The sequence below is a fragment of the Gymnogyps californianus genome, chromosome 2, assembly GCF_018139145.2.
Source record: "Gymnogyps californianus isolate 813 chromosome 2, ASM1813914v2, whole genome shotgun sequence".
NCBI lineage: Eukaryota > Metazoa > Chordata > Aves > Accipitriformes > Cathartidae > Gymnogyps > Gymnogyps californianus.
The window spans coordinates 9164492-9185965 of record NC_059472.1 but is presented as its reverse complement, the minus strand read 5'-3'; the positions used below and the strand labels follow the sequence as shown (position 1 = coordinate 9185965).

Below are 21474 nucleotides of genomic sequence, written 5' to 3'. Positions count from 1 at the left end.
ATGTAAAGGACCTATACTGAGAAGTCTGTTCTGCAGGTGCATTCACCGTTTAGTAACTTTCCCTAATACTCTTGGCTGTAATTAAATAACAATCATCTCATTGTTATTAATCACTCACAAAATCTCTGAGCCATGTGAATATGGCTTTAATAGCTTAGCAAGAGGTAGTGCTCAGTGATGAAAGACAAGTGAAAATTTATACACCTTTAAACCCTGACATTCCTCAGGGTTGAGAAGTCTGCTCTCATCTATCCACGGTGGCTCTGATCCAAAGCTGAGTGAAATCCAGGGGAAAGTAGAGTCAATGATGGGCTTTGGGAAGGCTTCTCCTCATCGGGAAGGTGTGCTTTCTGCCCGGGTCAGACACAGCTACCCTTCAAAGATGCCATCAACAAAGGCAAACTGTCCACTGAGTTTTAGCATGGAGAAGTGAGAAGTCTGACAAATTGGGAATTGTAAAAATACTTACGTGAACAAAAGGCTTGGCTCCTCCAAGGCCCTGTGAACTCCACTGTCTTCAGAAAGGCCTTTGACACTGTCTCCCATAAGATCCTCATAGAGAAGCTGTTGATATATGGGCTGGATGAGCCCAGTGAGGTGGGCTGAAAACTGACTGAATGTCAGGTCCAGAGGGTGGTGGTCAGTGGCACAAAGTCTAGTTGGAGGCCAGTGACTAGCAGTGTACACCAGCGGTCAATACTGGGTCCAGTCTTGCTTAACATCTTCATTAGTGATCTGGATGCTGGGGCAGAGTGTACCCTCAGCAAGTTAGCAGATGACACCGAACTGGGAGGAGTGGCTGATATGCCAGAGGGTCATGCTGCCATCCAGAGGCATCTTGACAGGCTGGAGAAATGGGCCAACAGGAACTTCATGAAGTTCAAGCAAAGTCCTGCACCTGGGGAGGTACAACCCCATGCATCAATGTATGCCGGGGGCCACCGAGCTGGAAAGCAGCTTGGCAGAAAAGGACCTGGAGTCCTGGTGGACACCAAGTTGAACGTGAGTAAGCAGTGTGTCCTTGCAGCAAAGAAGGCTAAAGATATCCTCAGCTGTATTAGGCAAAATATTGCCAGCAGATCGAGGGAGTAGATCCTTCCCCTCTACTCAGCACTGATGAGGCCACACCTGGAGTACTGTGTCCAATTTTGGGCTCCTCAGTATGAGACAGACATGGACAAACTTGAGACAGTCCAAAGAAGGGCCACAAAGATGATGAAGGGACTGGAGCATCTCTCCTATGAGGAAAGGCGGAGAGAGCTGGGACTGTTCAGCCTAGAGAAGAGAAGGCTCAAGGGGATCTTATCAATACATATAAATACCTGAAGGGAGGGTGCAAAGAGGACGGAGGCAGGCTCTTTTCAGTGGTGCCCAGTGACAGGAGCAGAGGCAATGGGCACAGACTGAAACACAGGAGGTGCCCTCTGAACATCAGGAAACACTTGTTTACTGTGAGGGTGACCGAGCACTGGCACAGGTTGCCCAGGGAGGCTGTGGACTCTCCCTCTGGCTATCCTCCTTTGGAGATATTCCAAAGCCATCTGGACATGGTCCTGGACAACTGGCGCTAGGTGGCCCTGCCTGAGCAGGGGGGTTGGACCAGATAACCTCCTGAGGTCCCTTCCAACCTCAACAATTCTGTGATTCTGTATCGATTCAGTACTGACATGTTGCCAGGAAAAGGACAGGGCCCAGTCATACCATTTCTGTGACCAGCCCTATCAAGGAACTTGACAGAAGAGTGAAACATGGCAGAAATTATGCCTTAATAATATGAAAATTCATTTTCATGTGAGTTTTGGTGTTTCCAGTTAGAGTCTCCAGGGATTGCCCAAAGTGCATTTTTACTGCCTTGACAAACATTTTCAGCTTGACAAATCACAGTGGGCTTGACTGGGCATAATAAGAAGTATGAGTCCTCTGAGATATTGATTTGCTGACATGCCACCATCATTTCTGTACTTTTGCCAAACATGCACAGAGGCTTTGCAGGACTGAAAACCCTGGAATATGGAAAAACTTTTTTTTTTTTGAGCGCAGCCAATGTGTTAACTTTTTTCATGGAGCCTCGCTTTTTCATTCCTTCTCTTATTTCGTAGTTTTTCTCATTAATTTTCATTATTCTCCTGGGAAAGCCAAACAGTAAGTTTTAAACATCTGTGACAAGAAGGTTGTCATTCAGGTACCATTAATCCTTTCTCAGCCCCTTTCACAAGATGCCCATAACTATGTGATACCTTCTAATTCTCTCCCCATGAACACGCTCGGGCAGTAGCTCTCAGCCCTTTCCAAGACCTGAGAGTGGAGAAGGCTGTGACCTCCCCGCAGTGCCAGACACAGCTCAGGCACACCCTATCGCACTACAGAGAGGTTAGCACTCTGTCCAAGCACTTGTATTCCTGCAGGAAAAACACAGAATGATTTCTTATAAACACAAAAGTGTCCTTTAGCATGGAGATCAGTGCTGCAACTCAGAGCTGGTTAAATTCATTAAAATAAAAATAAAACAATCTTTTAAAAGGGAAGCCTTTTCAAAAAATATTTTGCTTGTGATATTGTCTTTTTATTCAAACCTAAAAACCCCCAAAGTCAAACTGACTTTAATAATTTTCTCCCCTTATGTTCTTTATTTCATGTCCTTCTTCCTGAGTTCTCAGAAAACGTAATGATAAAAATGTGAGAAACAATATAGATTTATTTGTTTAAAATCATGTCTTCAGGCTTTAAGATGTTTTTGTGAGATTTAAAAAGCAACAGTTGCACAAAGGTGTAATTTACCTGGCTCTTCACAGCAGAACTGATCCTGCCCTGGGTGAGGAGAGATGCTGCAGAGTGAGATCGCTCCACAGCATTGCAGTACCACGGCCATGTTAATATTCCCGATTTATACATTCACTGTATCGACATTCCTATTTCTTCCACTGGCCTAACTTTCAATATCAACTGTAATTGGTTCTACTCCAGACTTTCCTGCTCTTTGATATAACAGAAATGCTTCCATCATGCTGTTGGGCACAACAGTGCAATGTATTTTGGAAGAGGGCTGCTGCGTCCCACCTCTTCCTGGGGGCAGCGTTCCTTATGGTGCCACATTTCTCTTTGGCTTTATGTTACTTTGAACATATATTTCTTCAGTGAAACATCAATGTGCACCAGCTGTAGTGCAAATAATCTTCTTTTTTTGAAATATTAATGGCTTGATGATGTACTTTGGGTTGATAGTAGCATCATATTGCTGCAGTGTAGCAAAATATAGGATAGTGCAATTTGTTTGGTTATTTTTCCCTTTTTTAGAACTGGCTTTTAGTTCACCAGAGGTGCATATAAGGAAAGAGATGAATCTTGGTGAGCTCACACAAATACATCACAGAATGAGAGTACAAGAGGTGTGAACATTTCCTTGGTCGAGCTCTGCACTAGATGAGTTGCTGAAGTAATGGGAGACTCTTGATTTGGAATAATGGATAATCTGCGTGCGTTTAACGCCAGGAAAAATTCTTCTTGTCTTCAGTATTTCAGGTTGCTTTAAAATTATTTTGTATTTGTTCATTTTGATTACTTTATCTTAATTGTAAATAAAACCAGAATAAACTATTTGCATTCACTAGCCAACCATATAAATATCCTTTACAAAATACCATTTTTAAAAGCCTTTCAATGCTTTTATTGCAGTTACATCACTTGTATAAAATACATCTGCTTTTACACGTTATTTTTACAATGCCTTGGAGGAAGACGTATTTCTAGGTTAACATCTGGTTAATAGCTTGTCTTGTTACAAATATTTGCAAATAACATGTTGCATCCTGATTTTTACACTGAGAAATGAAAGAGACAACTAAAACTGCCACCAGTCTTCCAACTTGTAGTAAAATTCCTCAGTGCTCTAGACCGACATACAGATGTTTTTAAGGCATTTTTGTTTTAATGCTGGAAGAACACAAGAAAACTGTCATCAGAAGAGGTTTTATGAGGAAAATATTAAAAACATACATGAAGGTTAAAGAATCTTTTTTTTCTAATCCCTTAAAAAGATCATTATCAGATAAAATAGCTATCTGATGAAAGACAGCAAATACTCTGTGGATATGTAAAACTTTTTGTTATACCTTCATAATAAGGTATGTAGAGATATAAACAGAAAATATACTTACTGTGGGAGTAAGAAACTCTTTTGACTCTTTCACAGACATAGCTTGCATTTTTCAAGAACCAGGTATAGTATTCAACACAGTACCTAAAGATGTAGTTAAAAGTTAGGAGAGCAGTAGCTTGTTATCCTTCATAAGCACAGCTGTATACATATCATACTGCTAATACTGAATATGGAAATAAAAAGCTAGATTCTGACCTCAATGATGCCATTAGATATTTGGAAAAATTCAGCTGAGCTTTATTCACTGAGTTTGAATACTGGAAGCCAGATCAGGTATTGATCGGTGCACTGGGGACCCATTTGGGTCTCAGCCAGTAGCCACAGACTCTCAAAAATAAGCATTGGTGATTGAAAACTGTCATTTGAAAAAAGCCTGATGGAGTATTTTAAGCAGAGAGAGAGAAAAACTAGTGCCAGCTTTTACCTCATGGCTTCCTTTCTGGAATATCTTCTCTGACCGACACAGAGGCACAGCTGAAAAAACCTACACAGCTCCATCACACAGGGATTGATCTTTTGCACTATAAGAGTGACAGGAGGAGAGGTCACACGGGACTCTTTGAGGATCGCCTGTGGACACCCTAGGAAAAAATACAACTCTGAACTAGTTCAAATACTTGTCCCATTAAATTTCTTGCAATGCCTTATCTGGGCTATGAGAAACATGCAGATTAATAAGCTCATGTAGGTATCTTAAAATCAAATCTGAGTGAGGCAGACAATTGAAAAGAAAACAACACACAGCCTGGCAGTTGCTTGAGTGAAAGCTTAAATGTTCTCTTCAATTTATTATTATTTATCATTACTGGTTAGTTACTTAAAACCACGTTGCTTTTATTTATCACAAATGTAAGGAATGACTGTAAAGGTGTAATTTATTTATTGTTACCTGTTTAGATGGAGGTTCAGCTGCCACTGAAGCATCAGTTTTCCACAGTGCAAAACAACAAGACAAAGAACAGCACTGCATGCTTATTATATTTGATATTTTCTATATGCATCTGCTACTTTAACGAAAAATTAACTTCCAGTTCCACATGCTTCCCTACACCCACCCTCTAAATCTGAATCCTAGATTAAATATGACTGAGCTAATAAACGAACAGACTCTCACTGCTCTCTCCATCACTTTTTTTAGTCTCATTAACAACATAAAGATTATTTATGCAGAAGTTATGACTTTCTCTCTGTCCATCTCTCCATCTGTCAGTTTTCCCCTTCTTACTGCTAGTGACTTGAGTAATCAGCTAATTTCAGCCCAGCTTTTAGGGACAGGTAAAGATCCTCTGGATAAATACTTTCCTACAGGTTTCCTGAAAACTGACAAGTAACTGGAGGAGAAAAGGTCAATTTTTGCCTGCACTGGGAGGAAGGTAGGAATAATTTCTCCATTTTACTATTTATTTGCCAGGAGCCAGCTGGTTAATCAGTGTTTTTTCCTTCAAGTGAGCACCATTATATTATTTTAACTTCAGAAAAATACAGGGAAATAATGTACCTGGGGATGGACTTTCTCTTCCCCTCTCTAGTTTACTCTATTCATTGAATCTTCTGCAGTCAGCAGCAAGAGATAAACATTTGCACACCAAACATTTCATCCCGCCAGCAAATGTAGCTGTGCCAGACTGCAGAAAAAGCAATATTATAGGATAGGTGATGGCAGCTTATAACAAAATCCTGAATTGCTAGGTGGTTTTTTCAGTGTCAAATACAATCTCTTTTCAGACTCCCTTTCTGTTATACAAAAAGAGAAAAGAAGGTAAGGTGAAAATGGGGGAAATTGAGAAAAGGTAAGGGAAAATTGAAGTTGTTTTCAGTTTTTCAGGACTTTTCTTCACCATATTAAGACAAAAACCTAACATTTGTCATAGTCTTGTCTTCTCCAAACCGTTACCTGTCACACATCATCTTGCACCTTAGCTAACAGTTGTGTTATGATGGATCAGAATCAAAGCACTTGCTAGAAAAAAAAAAAAAAATGCAGTATTTACAATATGCTAAAAGGCTACCAGGGCATGGCTAAAACAGGTGTGTAACCACCTCTCCTTTGCATATTTAATAACTATGCTCTGAAGAGGAGATGCTGTGTGTAGGCACACTTTGGGTTGCTGCAGTGAAGCCACCTGCCCTGCAAGGCGTCACATCCAACTGTGGGGAGCTGCACGCACACACACCGTGTTGTCCCCTACACGCAGCAGTCCTTCCAAAGGGATATCTCCCCTACACCAGCACTCCGAAAAACAAGGGATATCCCTGCAAACACCATGCTGGGGCTCTGAAAAGATAACCAGGGACCAGGCTGTGAGAGAGCACATTTTGCATGATGTGGGTGTCCCCCTCACATGCACCCATTGGGGTGGAAGAGCCCAAATGTGCAGAGCCAAGGCGGCTGCAGTCTGATTGTCAACTGGCTTTTCCGTTTGCGTAACTAGCAGAAGATTTGGCCATGTGTAGATAAACTGCCTTACCTCCAGAGTATAATCCCCTTAGACAGTGTAATTGCATTTCCAGGTTCACATGTCTCACATGCTTTATAGCTTTGGGCCATCTTATGTTATGTGATAGGAGAGTTTACGGAGGTTAAATTTGGACTAATGAAGTTCTGTTGAAATAAGCTTGAGTCATCTAGTGCTGACAAGAAGTTTAATATAAAATGGCATTCATGGGCAGGAGGAAAATAAAGGCACTGCCAACTTGAAAGAGATCACTATGAAACTATTTCTCTTCCGCCAGCGTTTGCCCAAGGTAGTAGGACTCATGGAGGAGGAACGGGCAGATACGTGCAGCTCCCAAACTCACAGGCCCCTCTGAAAACCAGTTGTGTGTCAAAGGCACTACACAAATATCAGATGTTATTAGTCAGGGATGCGCAAAAGGGAGCCCCATTTCTCTTAATTTTAGCAGCTTTGCATAAATGTCATTAGGCATTGTCCACTTAATAGCATTTGACACACCTTGATTTTTTTCCGCTTGATGGCAATTAAAAATGAATGATTTTTTCCTTTAATAAACACTTTTTATGTTAATAACTGAACATCAGAGCACGTGGCAATGAGGTTTTAATATAAGTTGTCCATGAAAAGGCATGTTAGAGTTCCTGTGAATAATTAAAACTTGCCAAAGGCCACCCTCCAACAAATCTCAAAGTCTCCATCAAAGTGGGTACTCGCTGTCCTGCCTAACAGGTGTTAAATGCTTTACTCAAGCTGTGTGTTTTGCCAGCAGAAATTCAACTTTATCTAAATGTAAATTGAATGACTGCAATTTCAATTTGGATTCATCTATGTGGGAAAGAGAAGTCAAATAAAAAAGCTGAAAGTTAAACAAATTTCTTTGGTTTTAATTTTTGACAATCACTTAATTTTAAATTAATGCTGCATTTACATAATACTGTATTTATTTAATGCTGAAATTCTCTTTCAGTCAATGTTGTATTTAATTTTTTTTGGATTGGATAGTATACTCACATCATATTGTTGAAATTATACTTTTATGTCCTTCATAGTAATTTTTTATATCTCTTCTGTAATAAACTTCTACTGTGAAATGTGTTTTTTGTATTCAATTCATAAGTTCCTACAGATTTGGATTGAAATTTTAAAAAAGAATTAAAAGTAAGAATTTATTTCAGAACTTTCTTGTCTAAGAATTTTCTTCTCTAAGAAATCGAGTCAGTCAAAACAGGCCAGAAAATGCAGGAATCGCAGCTCCCTGTGCAGAGCTTTGTTCTTGGCTATTTGAAATTACTATGTTACTGTCACAGGCAGATAAAAGTGACCAATTCTTGCTGCAGTAAACAGCCCTTTCCATTATTAACTCAATATCACGTCTCTCTGACACTGAGATTAAATTTTGCTGCCAGGGAAAAGCAATGTTATGGCTACTGTGAATAATTCAGACTTACAATATCCCTCCCTGCATGCTCTAATATACACACTTGTGTATTTTATCAGTTGGCATCCACTTTTGTGATTTAAGAAATGACTTCTTGGAATAACATCTCAGTCTTCAGAGAGTTGTGGATGCCCTTCATTGCTTTGCAATCCCACTGTTCGATTTAATTCCCAAATGCATGATTGATATATGCAGGTAGACAGCCTCTTGCCATCGTGGTTTCTGATGAAGAGGCATTTAGTGACTCTCCATTCCCTGATCTCATTGAAATCCATGTTTCCCAGCCTTTTCAGAATGGGCTGATTCCCAGTCCTAGGTTCTCCAGGATCTACAGTGTTGCCCACCAGACAGCAACTGGCACATGAGCAAACTCTGGACTGTGCATACCACCAGTCCAGTCACACACTCCAGCAACTTCCAGTTGGCTGACCGTTATTTAATCCTCAAGTCAAAGTTGCCCAAAGCAAACAAGACATGCATAGAACTTTGGTTTTGTGCAGAATTTTTGATGGATGAGAATTACCATAGCATATTTCTCTGCTCCCAGTCAAGATAAGAAGACCTAGTTCATCTTAAATTCTTCTCTTCACACCATCAAAAGTGTCAAGAAGTCAAATTATATTCATGTGATATGACATTGGCTCATTTCCTTCACGCAACCAATGTATGTTATGGGAGGTAAGATGAGGACTCTGGTATTCTGAGCTCTTTAAACAGAAGTAAAATGAGAGAAGGATCAAAAAAGGATATTTAGCTTCCTATCTCCATGGCTTGAAAAGCCTCTTACATCAAGAACTGCTCCTTGGCTCAGCACTAGCGAGTCTTCTCCTTGGAAACATGTCTCGGTAGACACGGTAAACTCAGTAAACTCAGTAGTTTTTTTATTGCAGTGTTCTCAGGCCTCCCAGGCATTAGCTTCCTCTCCCTCTTCCCTGACCCTGCCTTTCTGCAGGACTTGTGTTTGTATGATCACTTGATGCTGTTGTCAAACTTTGTTTTTCATGGTCAGTATTTTTAACTCTGATAACATTTACTTCTGAAAATGGATGTCCCACTGAGTCGTATGCTCTCAAATGCTTTCTTTTCTAATAGTATGAGTAAAACAAAATTTAAAAAAGAGGAAGAAAAGAAGACAAGCAACCCAATATATGCTGATAAACTCAGCCAACCAGAACAGGGCTGAGAACTATGAAAAACCTCATCAGAATCAACAAAAGCTACAAAATGTAACAGCACAGGATCCTGGTCTTGGATTGCTGCAATAGGCAACAATAGCAAAACCAAGGGAAAAAGCAAATGACATCAAAGCTGTAAGATACCACTGCTCACCTGCTATGTGATTATTCCCAGTGACAGAAAAAATGAAGATTTGTGAAAGAACCTTTCTCTCTGACTCAAATATGTTCACCTCCCCAAAAAAACCCTTTACAGACAAGTAAATTTGTGTTGGAATTCAGCAATGAGCCAAGAGAAGTCAGTACTCAAAATATCATTAGAAATGGTGAGATTAGCAGGGAATCGAGGCCAGAACTTGGATTTTAAGCCTCCAAGTAATCCCGAAATGAAGACCTGAGGGTTGCCTGTATGGAGCCAGGGAACTGGCTGCATCCCCGATGCTCTGGCTCAGCTCCACTAGCAGAGAAGGACCACAAGGCTGCAGAGTTTCCCTTCATGCAAAAACCTGCTGGTGATGCTCAGTTTTTCACTTTGCCTCTCCTGTTTTGACAGGCTAACTATCAGCAGCAGTTTTCTCTTATTCAGATTTATTAGGAATCCATATCAAAGACTCACGATTTCCTTTGACAATACCAGAACGGTGCAGTTTATTTTCCCATGTTTCCTGCTAATCCATCACAAACTATATAATCAGCGTTTCTCTTTGCTCTCCTCGCCTACCATCCTTCAGAATTTGCAGGCCTTTATTTGCTCATATTATCAATTTTTTTTGTTGTATTTCCTAGGTGTTCAAGCAGACCTTTGAAAAATTATTATTTGACTGGCGTTTTAGTTCTTTAGACTCCTCTGGTTTTATCTATAATATCAAGTCAAAATGATACTGAAGACCCCTGCAATTTGGTCCGATACATTATCTTTGCACTACCCAGTGTCTATGCTTCTCTTAGACAGTCACCACACAGAAACACAAGCAGTTGAGGGACAGATTTCCAAAATTCCCTCTGGCAGTCCTCACCACCCAGCAAGACTCATGTTCCCCCTCATTTGTGGTAGCAACAGAGTCAACTTCAACGGGGGGACCAGGAACAGCCTCTTCCCAGAGTGTCCCATGAGCTCATAGCTCCATCACAGCTCTAAGCAGCCAAACTGGCAGGCCATAGTCCTAATACCAGGAAACCTTGGAATTGAGCCACCTGTTCATCCTGGAAAAACGGGGACCATGTTTTTCCTTTCTAGTCTTGAGCTGAGCACAAGCATTGCCCTAACATCATGCACATTAGGAGTTTTCACAGCGACCTCAGTGGTAGCTACCAAATTTCTCTTCCTAAAAAGATTATGCTGCACCAAACAGCAGACAATCACAGTCCTGGTCTGGAATACAGGCACGTAGATTTTATCTGGATCCCAGGATAGGCAGTCTGGATTTTCACTCCAGTATGAAATCATGCTAATACTGATGTACTTTCCATATTAGTATCAATGCTGGAACATATATGCCAACATATCCCTCAAACTGACTTCCTTAACTACCAGGTTAATGGGGAGCATATAATCAGGAACTGTGACACACATGCAACTTCAGCTGTACCTTGCCCGCCGCTCAGCTGGCAAGTGACTTGGTTTCCAGTATGACCACTGGGAGCAAGGACACCAGACTGGGAGTGGAAGGACCCCAAGGGTGCTAAAGATGTCTACAGGATGGGGTGCATTTTACCTAGTTTTAGGTGTTCATGATGCTGGTACCTAGAGCTGAACTAGTCGTCTTCAGTCGCCAAGACTGGGATTTGTGGCTGAGATTTATTCCCGTTGCACCCCTGAGCTCTGCTCCTGCTTTGCAAATTTGGGCGTAGGTAGCCTGGACTCAGACACAAACACATGCTCAGCATCCAAAGCCGGTGCTGGCCTCTCCCAGAGTTCAGACTCCCCTCCTGGCATCGAAACAGGTCCAGTTTTTCAAAGCATGTCATCTCTTACTAAATACTTATCTGTAAATACAATTTTATTGCCGACATGAGTATATGATACTTATAAGTGGAGTGGCACACCATTTTATATTAACTCTTAATTTCTAACTCTTTATTTTGGTGCTTAAAAGGAAGAACTGAGCTTTCCTGAAAATCTAGTTGATAATGATCCTTCTTCAGCTGAAGAGAATGTTTGCGGTATTGTAAATTCAGGGCAATTCTGGAGATTTCATATGGCATTGATTGACTTAATCATTTTATTTGTACCAATAGGGAGATTTAAAGTATCATGCTTTCTTTTGGAATGAATGGATTTTAAGATTCTCCAATAACCAATCCATGTTAAAATTGACACATGGAGTACATATGTTAATTCTACCACCACAGTATGATTTATATTTTGAATGTGTGATTGTATATGATTCATAAACAAATATGGAAGCAGTCCCTTAGACGTTTTGGGTGTTTTACATACATAAGATATCACATAAATTAAACATGTATGTTGTTTCTGTGTGGGAAAATTTGTGTATTAATACACTTTCAAACATACTACTATTTTTGCTGCATGAGGTGCAGCTACTTACTGGTAGCTGAGTAAAGTTTCAGTGTCACACCAGGCCTGTAGGGTGGCATAGACAGTACTGAGGAAGGCATATCTGAAGGAGGGAAAAGAATATAACTTGCCTTCACATCGTAAAAAAAAAAAAAAAAGGAAGGTTGATTGAAAGAATAACAGAAAATAAAAAAAAAAGCTGACGCCACAGACCACTAATAGACACTTACATAGACATTGATGTATGAAGACATTCACAGTCACCTATTTCTATATATATTATTTTCTATTTCATAAATGTGCCAACTGACACACTTTGTTATTATCCCAGATCAATCTCACCTGGCTCTGTTTGCATCAGTTTGCTGGTTTCTTGAGGAGACACCGTCTGCATCCAAAAAGCATGCATGTCAGCTATGGGAACAGAAAGACACATGCCTCGTGTCATTCAGGATATTTGTTATTTATCTGTCTGCTGAGAAGAATTGCTATACATGAGACAGCTCAACAGCCAGAGTCGCTCACCCAGTACTTCCAGTGGCATATAAAAATGTCAGGATGAAAAAGGAAGGACAAAAGCTGTACTTTCCTAGAGCTTGAAAAGTCCGTGGGCTAGGGAAAAGTAGGATTTAAAGAAGGTATGTTTAGTGGAGACCGAGAGAAGCAGCTCTATATTGCTTTTCCACAGGTCTGCTCACCAAATTTGGAGCAAAATGTGAGGGAAGACCTGGGTGGCAGAAATGTCCATGAGGAGCAAGACTTAGTTTTTCCCCAAAGGATCAGAAACTACGGGATGGACCCTATCCCTGATTTTAGCACTTCTACAACAAAGAAATCGACTCACTAGTGACCCAGAGTGGGTGTCCCTGAAGGGCCTCCCAACCTCCACCTCAGAGATGTGGTTTCAGCTTTTGGCTAAATCCCACCGCTAGCGGGGTAAAGCAGGTGTCAGTCCTCCTCGCTGTACTCACTGGGGCTGGGCCGCAGGGCTGGTGGTGGGGCCGAGCTCCCCCCAGCAGTAGGAGGGGGTCCGGCCGTGCCTCGTGGTCTGGAAGCATCCACATGCGGCGATGGAAACCCCGATCCTTTTGCTCCAACCGTCTTTGGCCATGGTGGGAACCTCGTGGTGGGGATTTCCTCCCCTTTCTGGGCAAGAGGGACCCTGGTAGCTGGAGAAGCAGAAGAGACAGAGGGAGGACACCAGCAACGCACTGTGGATGCTGGTGCCCCATGGCAGCAACAAGCATAACACTGGGGGGACAATAATATTGAAAATGCACCCAGAAAATCCCATCTACTCCTTGAGTGCTTCCCCTGGCAGGTGAGCAGCCACCTCTCCATTTCATTTTAAATATGGAAACATGGGGAGTGCCAATAATGTTTGAAATTTTAACTGAGAACATTTTAATGTGCAAGTTTTCATGAACAAGAAATCGAAATGTTCCTGCAAAGTGGTTTTTTTTTCTTCACATGAACTATTTTTTATTATTTCCTAAACTGCTTCACTACAGAGAAAAGAGATGAAAGCTCTTGTCTATGTGAAGGGGAGCAGGCAGGTACTGGAGAGCAGATACTGGCATTTGAGAACTGACAGTATTTTGTGGCAGGAATGACACTTGGGGCTAGAAGAGATAATAAAGGCTGGTATGCAGTTAAGCAAATTAAGAGCTTATAAAAAGACAGCAGGCTGACTAGGGAAATTGTAGACATTTTGCTGTAGAGAGATGCAGCTGCAGTGACGAGGAGGTATGAAGTCAAGGTCTGAATTTCTCTTGGCCTCTACTACATGCAAGCAAGTGTGAAGCCTTGCTTTTCGGCTTTCAGAATGAGGTAGACTAGCACTTTTCTATCTTGTAGCCCTGTGGTGAAGCTAAATGCACTGAAGTTTATGAAATACTGAGGTACTCACAACTGAATGTCATATAAAGTCAAAGATAGAGAAAAAAACAGAAAAAAACGACAATAAAAAAGAGACGAAAGAGTTTAAACAATCTTTTTTTGTTTAAACCCATCAACCATTTTTTCTTTACTTCTCTGCCTCTTTAGAAAACTTTTTTTCCTAATAAAATGGCTTTTTACAATAGCTTTTCTATCCTCCAGCTATTCAATGCATTACTGACCTGATCTTCTGCTGTTTCGGATAAACTTTTATCTTACGCTGTAATTGTAGTTCAACATCACAGTGCTGTGCAGCAAACATACGTGATCACTTGTCAAGACGTTAATCAAGGAGAATATAAATTTAGTTCTGACAATATTCGCTCACTTTTAGATGTCCACACATGTTCTGCTGATGGATCCACTGTTTTGTTTCGGTCTTCCTGTAATTTCACGAAACTTGAAAAAATCGAATCTAGGTCTTTGGGGTATGAGAATATAGGGTTAGAATGCTCACCATCCATCGCATATTGTGTGATAAAAAGGAAAGAAATCAAGTTCTGGTTGATAGAAACAGCAGTTGTCCTTAATTAAAGTCATTTTTGGCCAAGTGTCTTTGATTTTTTTTTTTTTGAACAGGAGAGAAGCATCCTACAGCTTTCAGCACAGGTAAACTTGCCACTGATTTCACTATCTGCCTGTTTTAATCAAGCATTGAAAATGAGAAATAGTCCTGGGCAGCAATGACAGGAGAGCATCTGAAGTGCAGCTCGACCTGGCAAAGCAGTTTTGAGTGGAGGAGCCACGCAGCACACTGGCTGAATATATTCAACTCCTTTCTGAAGGTAACTCACGTAAACGTTGGAGGTAATTTGTGCTGAGAGCTAAGGAAGGTACCCGTTTAGATTAAGAGCATCAGGGAGCCTCCCCAGTCCAGTGCTGAATTCTGTAAAAGTTCTCATCCCAGGAGGTTTTGTTCATTCCTCCACCAGAAGACCTTGTAGATAATTATTTAAACGTTTGCAAATTTTACTTATATTTATAATATAAATATTATATTACATTTGTAATAATATAAAATAAAATTCTGTTTTTAATGATAATAAAATATATAATGATGTGTACATATATAAGTAATAATAAAAATATAAAATAATATTTAAAAATATTTTTAAGTTATGAAGATGGACTATTCATTGCAAGAGCAACCTGGAGGTGGTTTGCATTGTTGTTGCTGTTTTCTTTTATTCCCCAGGGTATACTTACCCAGGTCAGAAGATGTGTTACTGGAAAATGTGTAATTAATAACAGGAGACTTCTCCAGCATTTCCCAAAAGTCAGACAGATTTCTCCCTGCAAATAGAAATGCTTACAAATATCAAGAAAGGCTTGTTTCTAGTATAAGTCATCACTGAGAATAAGTAGGGCAATATTTGGGGGTGGAATGGTTTTAACTTCTACCCGTCTGCCCTGTCGTCACACAGATGTAGATACAATCATCTGAATCATTGCTCTGACGTACTGAAAGGCAAAAAAAAATATAAAACAGATCATTGTTACCAGTTTGCATTATATGATATTATCTTAAACAGTTGAAAAGACAAACACAAAACGGTATGTGGCTGCTGCAGCTGACCTAATATTTTCCTTCTGATCTGATTTTCGACAAAACCCTTAAACCAGCATCAAATCCAAATGCTAATATTTCCAGGGAAAATGTTTCTATCTAATTAAAATTCTAAATTACAAGTATTTTTACATGGAAAAAAAATTCTTCAGATAATATAGCCCACAATTATTCTTTGGGAATCATAATTCCCCAAAATACCAGTATTTAATAATAATTAACCACACTTTCAAACAAAACATAGCTGCACATAGAAACATGTATGTCTCTATATTATATATATACACATTATATATGTATCTTGTTCCTCTAAGGAGACTTTTTTAATAACTGCAGTCCATACTTTGCAAGAAAAATGCTGCTGAGTAAGAGCAATAGGCTTTTATACACATTTCTATGCTTGTTTCCATGCCAGGAGTAAATCAGACAAATAAGACTATGACAAATGTTAGAAGGAAATGCAAACCTGAGAGAATAGAAGTGGATTTGAAAATTTCTGTGAGATAACTGGTGGAGTTCCCAATAATATCAACGAGTAAAGCTGTAAAATCTAGGCAACAAAATAGAGAAAGTTTGTGATTGAAAACACATATTCTATCATCATCTATGCTAAGTCAAAAAATCACTTTTGTATGTGATCATATTTTGGATATATGTTTGTACATGACAATGTTTAAAATATTTTAAAGTTCAAAATGTTTCTGCTGGATGGGAGTGGACTTAAGAAGCCACTGGAATACTCTGCAGAAGTATATTTCAAAGATTATATCCAAAATAGCACCAATGTACCTAAAAGTAAATATAAATGGAATTTATCTGTTCAAGAGAACAATTTAAAGTAACACTCAGTCTGCTTAAATGTAGAAGGAGATCCAAAGCCTGTAGGCTTTGCCTGCACTAACTGCCTATCTATCATCTGCCATGTAGGACCTTCCAAGAGGCATCTGATTGTTTCGTCTGGGGTCTACTTCAGACATACCAATGATGTTGTTGTCAGCTCAAAAAATGGCTAGTGGTGGTGTGGAGTTACGACTTTTTCATAACAGGTTCTAGCAGCAACAGGTCAATGTTCTCACTTAGGGAGCGACAGACATGAGCCCTGTGTTGGGCCCTGAATTTTTACTACTTGGGAGGACACTCTAATCACCAAGATATTCTGGATTTGGGGCAGAAAGATTAAAGTTTCTCCATTATCCTCCAAAGCAGACTGGGTCATTATGCAATAAGGCTTCTGAGATGTGTGGGTCCAGAAAAAGCTGCGAAAGCCATTGTGGCTCATGTGGGTGGTCATCACGTGCAGCTTAGAGGGTATGGGTTCTGGTCCCTAGCTGCTGAGCTACTCTTGATATCTTACATTAGCCAGCCATAGAATCCAAGTGCTCAGATCCATCCTGGAATGTTAAATGCTGTGAGATCAGGGGTGTGAATGAGGATTATAGGTGAAGGATTTGCCCAATACCATTTTACACTCCATTAAACAGCTCTATGAAGATGTTACTCCTTGCTTTTCACTCCTGTTGGGCTCATTGAAGTTATTGGAGTCTGTTGGTGCAGAGAAGCCCTTGTTCATCTCCTGTGGGTTATCTCAGGAGAGCGAAAGTGGCTAAGGTAATGTATCATACATTGCTAGGTTGTCTCTCCCGCGCTGCTCTTTGTAGTCCAAGGAGGAAAGGGGAGTCTTTCTGAGTAAACCACACTGGTCACTTGACTGATGGCTCCATCCCAGACTGGCTGGCTGGCTGCAGCCATCTGGGACTGAGTTCATCGAGTCTCCCCCAAGGTTGAGAGCAGCCACTTGTCGTGAGTTATGGCTGTTGACCTCAGTATGGCGATGCTACTCATACGGATGAAGTCTGCAGAATTCAGGCTACAGATTTCAGCTCCAAAGGAAATAATTCAGCTCAAGCACATGCAATTGCCAACCTCTCTTGTGTACCCACCTGTCAAGTCATTTGTCACATTGTTCAAACAGTAGCAGTAATGCATAGGGAACTTGCCAGGGTCAACATTTTTCATGTTAGAAACTGTAGCGAGAGACAAGAGAAAAATCAGTATCTTGATGCACAGGCTGCGTGAGAGAAAACGCTCCTGTGTGGAGCAAAGCACTGGGGCACTCACCGTTATAAATGGTGACTGACACTTTGTGGAAGGCAAATGAGCTGTAAGATGTGACGCTCAGCAAAGAGAAGAGTTTTTTGGTACCTGCAGAAACACATGCCCATGCTATTAGTGGTTGGAACAAATTATGAGAACAGCATGTTTTGACTCTGCTCATTTAATTTCTAAAAGACTCCTGAGGTGCTGATACTATACAGCTGCCCGAGACTCAATTCTTTCTCATTTCCACTGAGGGAAGGATCATTTGTATTACTACTTTTTTTTTTTTTTTTAATTCAAACCTACACTGGATTATAAAGTGCTTTCTAAAGGCATCCCATAAGTAATTATGTTGTGTCTACACGCACTAATTTCTAAATTCTTTGGGGCAGACACCTGTCTGCATTATAAATGCACAGAGGGTAATGTGCTCCTAGATTCAGTTCTGGAGGCAGACAGCATGCATTTATGGCTTCTCCTGCTAACACCGTTAGTCCTTTATCTCATTGACCGCCAGGCTGACAGCCTGCGTCCCTTGCCCAGCCTTGTCACGTTACCTCTGAGCGCTGTGTTCAGCATACCATTCACCAGCTCTGTCAGGTTAATAGCAGCCAGATCCACGGACTTTGCAGGCAGCTCTGAAAAAGAAGGGGTCTCTGAGCAGCTGGCTGCATGAGGGCACAAGGAAATGGCCGTTAATCCCCTGCTCATATACAGCAAAAATCTTCCAGAATGGGAAAAACAAAACAAGCAGTGTATGCATCGGCATGCACTGAGAAACCTGTGGTGAGAAAATAAAGATGCCAGGAGTGCAGAGAGGAGTCTGGAAAACAGCAAGATAAAGCGGGCAGTGCAACGGTAGGCCAAAATTTAGGTCGGGCTCTACGTCACCTCTTCCCTTGAGCATGCCCTTGAGCAGGCGGCCAGGGAGCAGAGCCAGCCCTGACATTTTGGTGCCCCCTCGTGCTGGGCAATCGGTATTCACTGCCAAAAGAGCAGCAGATCTCTCTTTGCAGATCACAAACGGAGGAGAAAGTGCCTAGGAAATGTTCCCCCTTCCCCAGTGCTACGTGGAACTGGGATGAAAATACAGATTTTATTTTTTTTCATCTACCTTGATGGCTGTACTGCTACGACAGAATAAATTGACTGTAGCTGAATCACACTTTTTATTTTAACATGTTTTCTTTCTGTTGACATTGCTTATTTGTTTTTCCCAAGTCAAAATTTCCAAAGGCGTTATTTTGCTTCCCTCCCACAAAGTCACGCAGAAGCAGAGCAGTATGGTATCTGTGTGTGTGCGAGGAGGAAGGTCTGTGTGTGCCTGACAGAGAGAGAAAAAACAGAACAGGATGGAAAAAGCAGCACAGAAAGCCGAGATGAGAACAAAATCGAATTTGGGGAGAAATGTAATTTTCCAATGACATTAGTATTATTTTTAACCAATTCGAAACCAAGCTGCACCCCAGGGCTGGAAGCAGGGCTTGTCCACAGCATAGAAGAGAGGAAAGGGAAAACAAAAGGGAATGAAGAGCTGGGAAGGAGAGAAAGCAAAAAGAGGAAACAACATTTTAGATTTCTGGAAGGACAGAGGTTAAACTGGCCAGGGACCTGGGTAAGCCCTGGCTTGGGTGAGGAGCCCTTGCAGCAGCGGTGGGTTGGGGCTCACAGATTCTACAGGAGAAGGGCCCATCCGCTGACACCTTCATGCCCAGCACAATACCTCCCACTCCCATTAAGACCCTCACACATGGTATCCTGACATGCTGCTTGTTACCTGCGGTAGCCAGCACTGCCACTTGCTTCTCTTTCTTATTTTCTCTTCTTATGCATGAAGCTGTGAAGTGAAGAAAGAGACTGAGAAACAGTTTTCTCTGTTGAGCTACCAAGCAACTCTCTGTTGAGCTCTCTGCCTGTGTTACTTCGCTGCTGTCATTCATTATAGCTCAGAAACTGATGGACATCAGCACTGCAAAGCAGGCCACCGACTATCGTCAACAGCAGCTCATCAAGTGCCTAAGAATAAGGATGTCCTAAAGGACTTGCCAGGTCCTTTAGCTGCCAGCTAAAGAAAGAAAACAGATTAAATATCTCAGCTTGCCCCCTTAACTCAAGAATCAAAAAAAAAAAAAAAGTAGCAAACTGTTGCAGAGATCTGCACTAGGCTTGCACACAACATTGACTGCAAGGTACGTAGTATAATAAGGCCAAATCTAAACAAATCTTCACAGGTTGTGTGCATGTTTGTTATTCAGAGCAGTCATTCAGTTGAGTACTGTTCTCAAGAGCTGTGTTGCAGGAGGAATGAACTGGAGCTGGGCTCAGGAGATTGGACTTGCTTCCTGGGATTCCCTCGGTGACCAACAAGGGCAAGGTGCAGAGCAGTGATTTAGACATCGCAGTACGAGTTAAAATGCAGGAGTTTGGTGCTTAGGTTCCCTATCCCATCAGTGGAGAGCTGAGTGCCTCCAAAGAGTAATCCAGAAGGCTCCCCAAATGAGCCAGTGCTAGCAAATGCTAAACTCCCATGCCACTCTGAAGCTTCAGCTTCTCAGTCTATCCAAGTTCCCCAGAGAGAAGTCCTTTCCTGGGAGCTGGTGGTGAGGAGGGGTCACCTCAGTGGTGGTAATGTCCTGCTCTGCGTTAAAACCTAATGGGCAGAGCTCTCACCAGGGAGTAGGAAACCTGGGTTCAGCTTCCTCTTCAGAAATCTGCAGGACTGGAAGCAGCAGAAGAAAGAGGAGATGTGACTGCATAGTCTGGCTGTTTTTACCTAAATTGGTGAAACCTGAGTGCTTGTCCTTATTCGTACAAAAATCTATGCCTTGTACAGAAGACAATCCCTGGATACATTTCTCTTTCTCCTTCTCTCTTTATATATATTTAAAGGAAAAATACCCTTTAGACAATCCATGGTACAAGGCCTGTAAATTGTGACTCCTCATACAGTGCTAGTCAGATGTATTAACATCTCTCACTTAGTGTAAGCTAAATTTGGACTGACAATCGAGGTGGTAGGAGCTCTTCTAACCCTTCTCTCTCTTTCCATATAAACCTTTCTGACTCCAGATTCATGGCATGGGATCCAAGAATAGACCTTTGCCATCATCTGGTCTGCCCTGCTGCATGGCACCAGCCCTGGAGCTCCAGCCCATCAGCCTTGCCTACGCAGGGTGAAAGAACCAAGCCTGCCACAGATGCGGGAATGGGGCTATGGGAGCAATTGGGAACGAGACACCCGGGTTATTCCCTGGGGAGCACCAAACCATCGTCCTTACCTGTGTTGAAAACCAGAAAGAGACACAGAAATCCCAGGCTCATCTTTGCTGCCACATGCCAGCAGAACCACTGCATTATGGACTCTGACTTCCAGCAGGTTTGACTGCTCTAGGAGAAAGAAATACTATTTTGGTGGTGTTAAAGTTTGTGGTATTGTACGATTTTGTCCAACCCTTGTCCCAGAATGATGTGACCATGAGAGAAATGCTAGCTCTCTAGGATGTAGGGAAAAGATTGGTGGTGTAAATGGCAAAGAATCAGAAATCACACAATCAGTATTTTCTGTGTATGTGTGGGTGTGAGGACCTTAGTATGTAACTCTTGATTTTTGAGTCCTGTGTAACTGTGGCTTTGGTGGGACTTCTTAAGGTCGTCCACACAGTCCACTTCTCTGGCAGGATGACCTGTGCCCAAAGCACACTGACATGTCAGATGCCTACACCCTTTCTGTTGAAACAAGATAAAATTTACTTATGTTGAATTTCAGACCAGATATCAGTTGAGCTCCTTTTGTGCAGAAATGTTGCTTGCCCAGTCATCCCTAGTCTTGTATTTCTATAGTTATTTATTGTCACCAAGCTGTGTCCTGTGCTGCCTTGCCTAGTTGCTTAGGAGGGTTTAATGGTCCTCTGCCTTTCAGACAATGGGCTACTTTCCAAGTTTCAAAGATTTAATTAGAGGTGGTTAGAAAAAAAGAAGGAAAGACCTTGCTTCTTTACATGTTCCCCCTTGTTTTTGTAATATCGGAACACACCAAATAGCTCTGTAGTTGTCAGAAAATGGGGGAGCGTATGAAAATTAGCAAAAAAAAGCCCTAAAATTTTTTTTCATATCCTCTCAGAGTAGC

General features: G+C 41.4%; 1 protein-coding gene across 1 annotated transcript; it reads right to left on the bottom strand.

The window, feature by feature from the left end:
* Window positions 1–3807: 3807 nt before the first annotated feature.
* HHLA1 (HERV-H LTR-associating 1) lies at window positions 3808–20702 on the bottom strand. Its single transcript, XM_050892730.1, has 15 exons — window positions 20627–20702; window positions 19126–19185; window positions 17906–17986; window positions 17370–17453; window positions 17192–17275; window positions 15718–15801; window positions 15086–15145; window positions 14891–14977; window positions 14013–14105; window positions 12718–12915; window positions 12089–12184; window positions 11778–11849; window positions 4581–4737; window positions 4155–4237; window positions 3808–3930 (listed from the first exon to the last, which is right to left on the bottom strand). The coding sequence occupies exons 1-15, from the start codon at window positions 20700–20702 to the stop codon at window positions 3887–3889; spliced, it is 1359 nt and encodes a 452-aa protein (XP_050748687.1). The 3' UTR covers window positions 3808–3886.
* Between the last annotated feature and the right edge of the window lie 772 nt (window positions 20703–21474).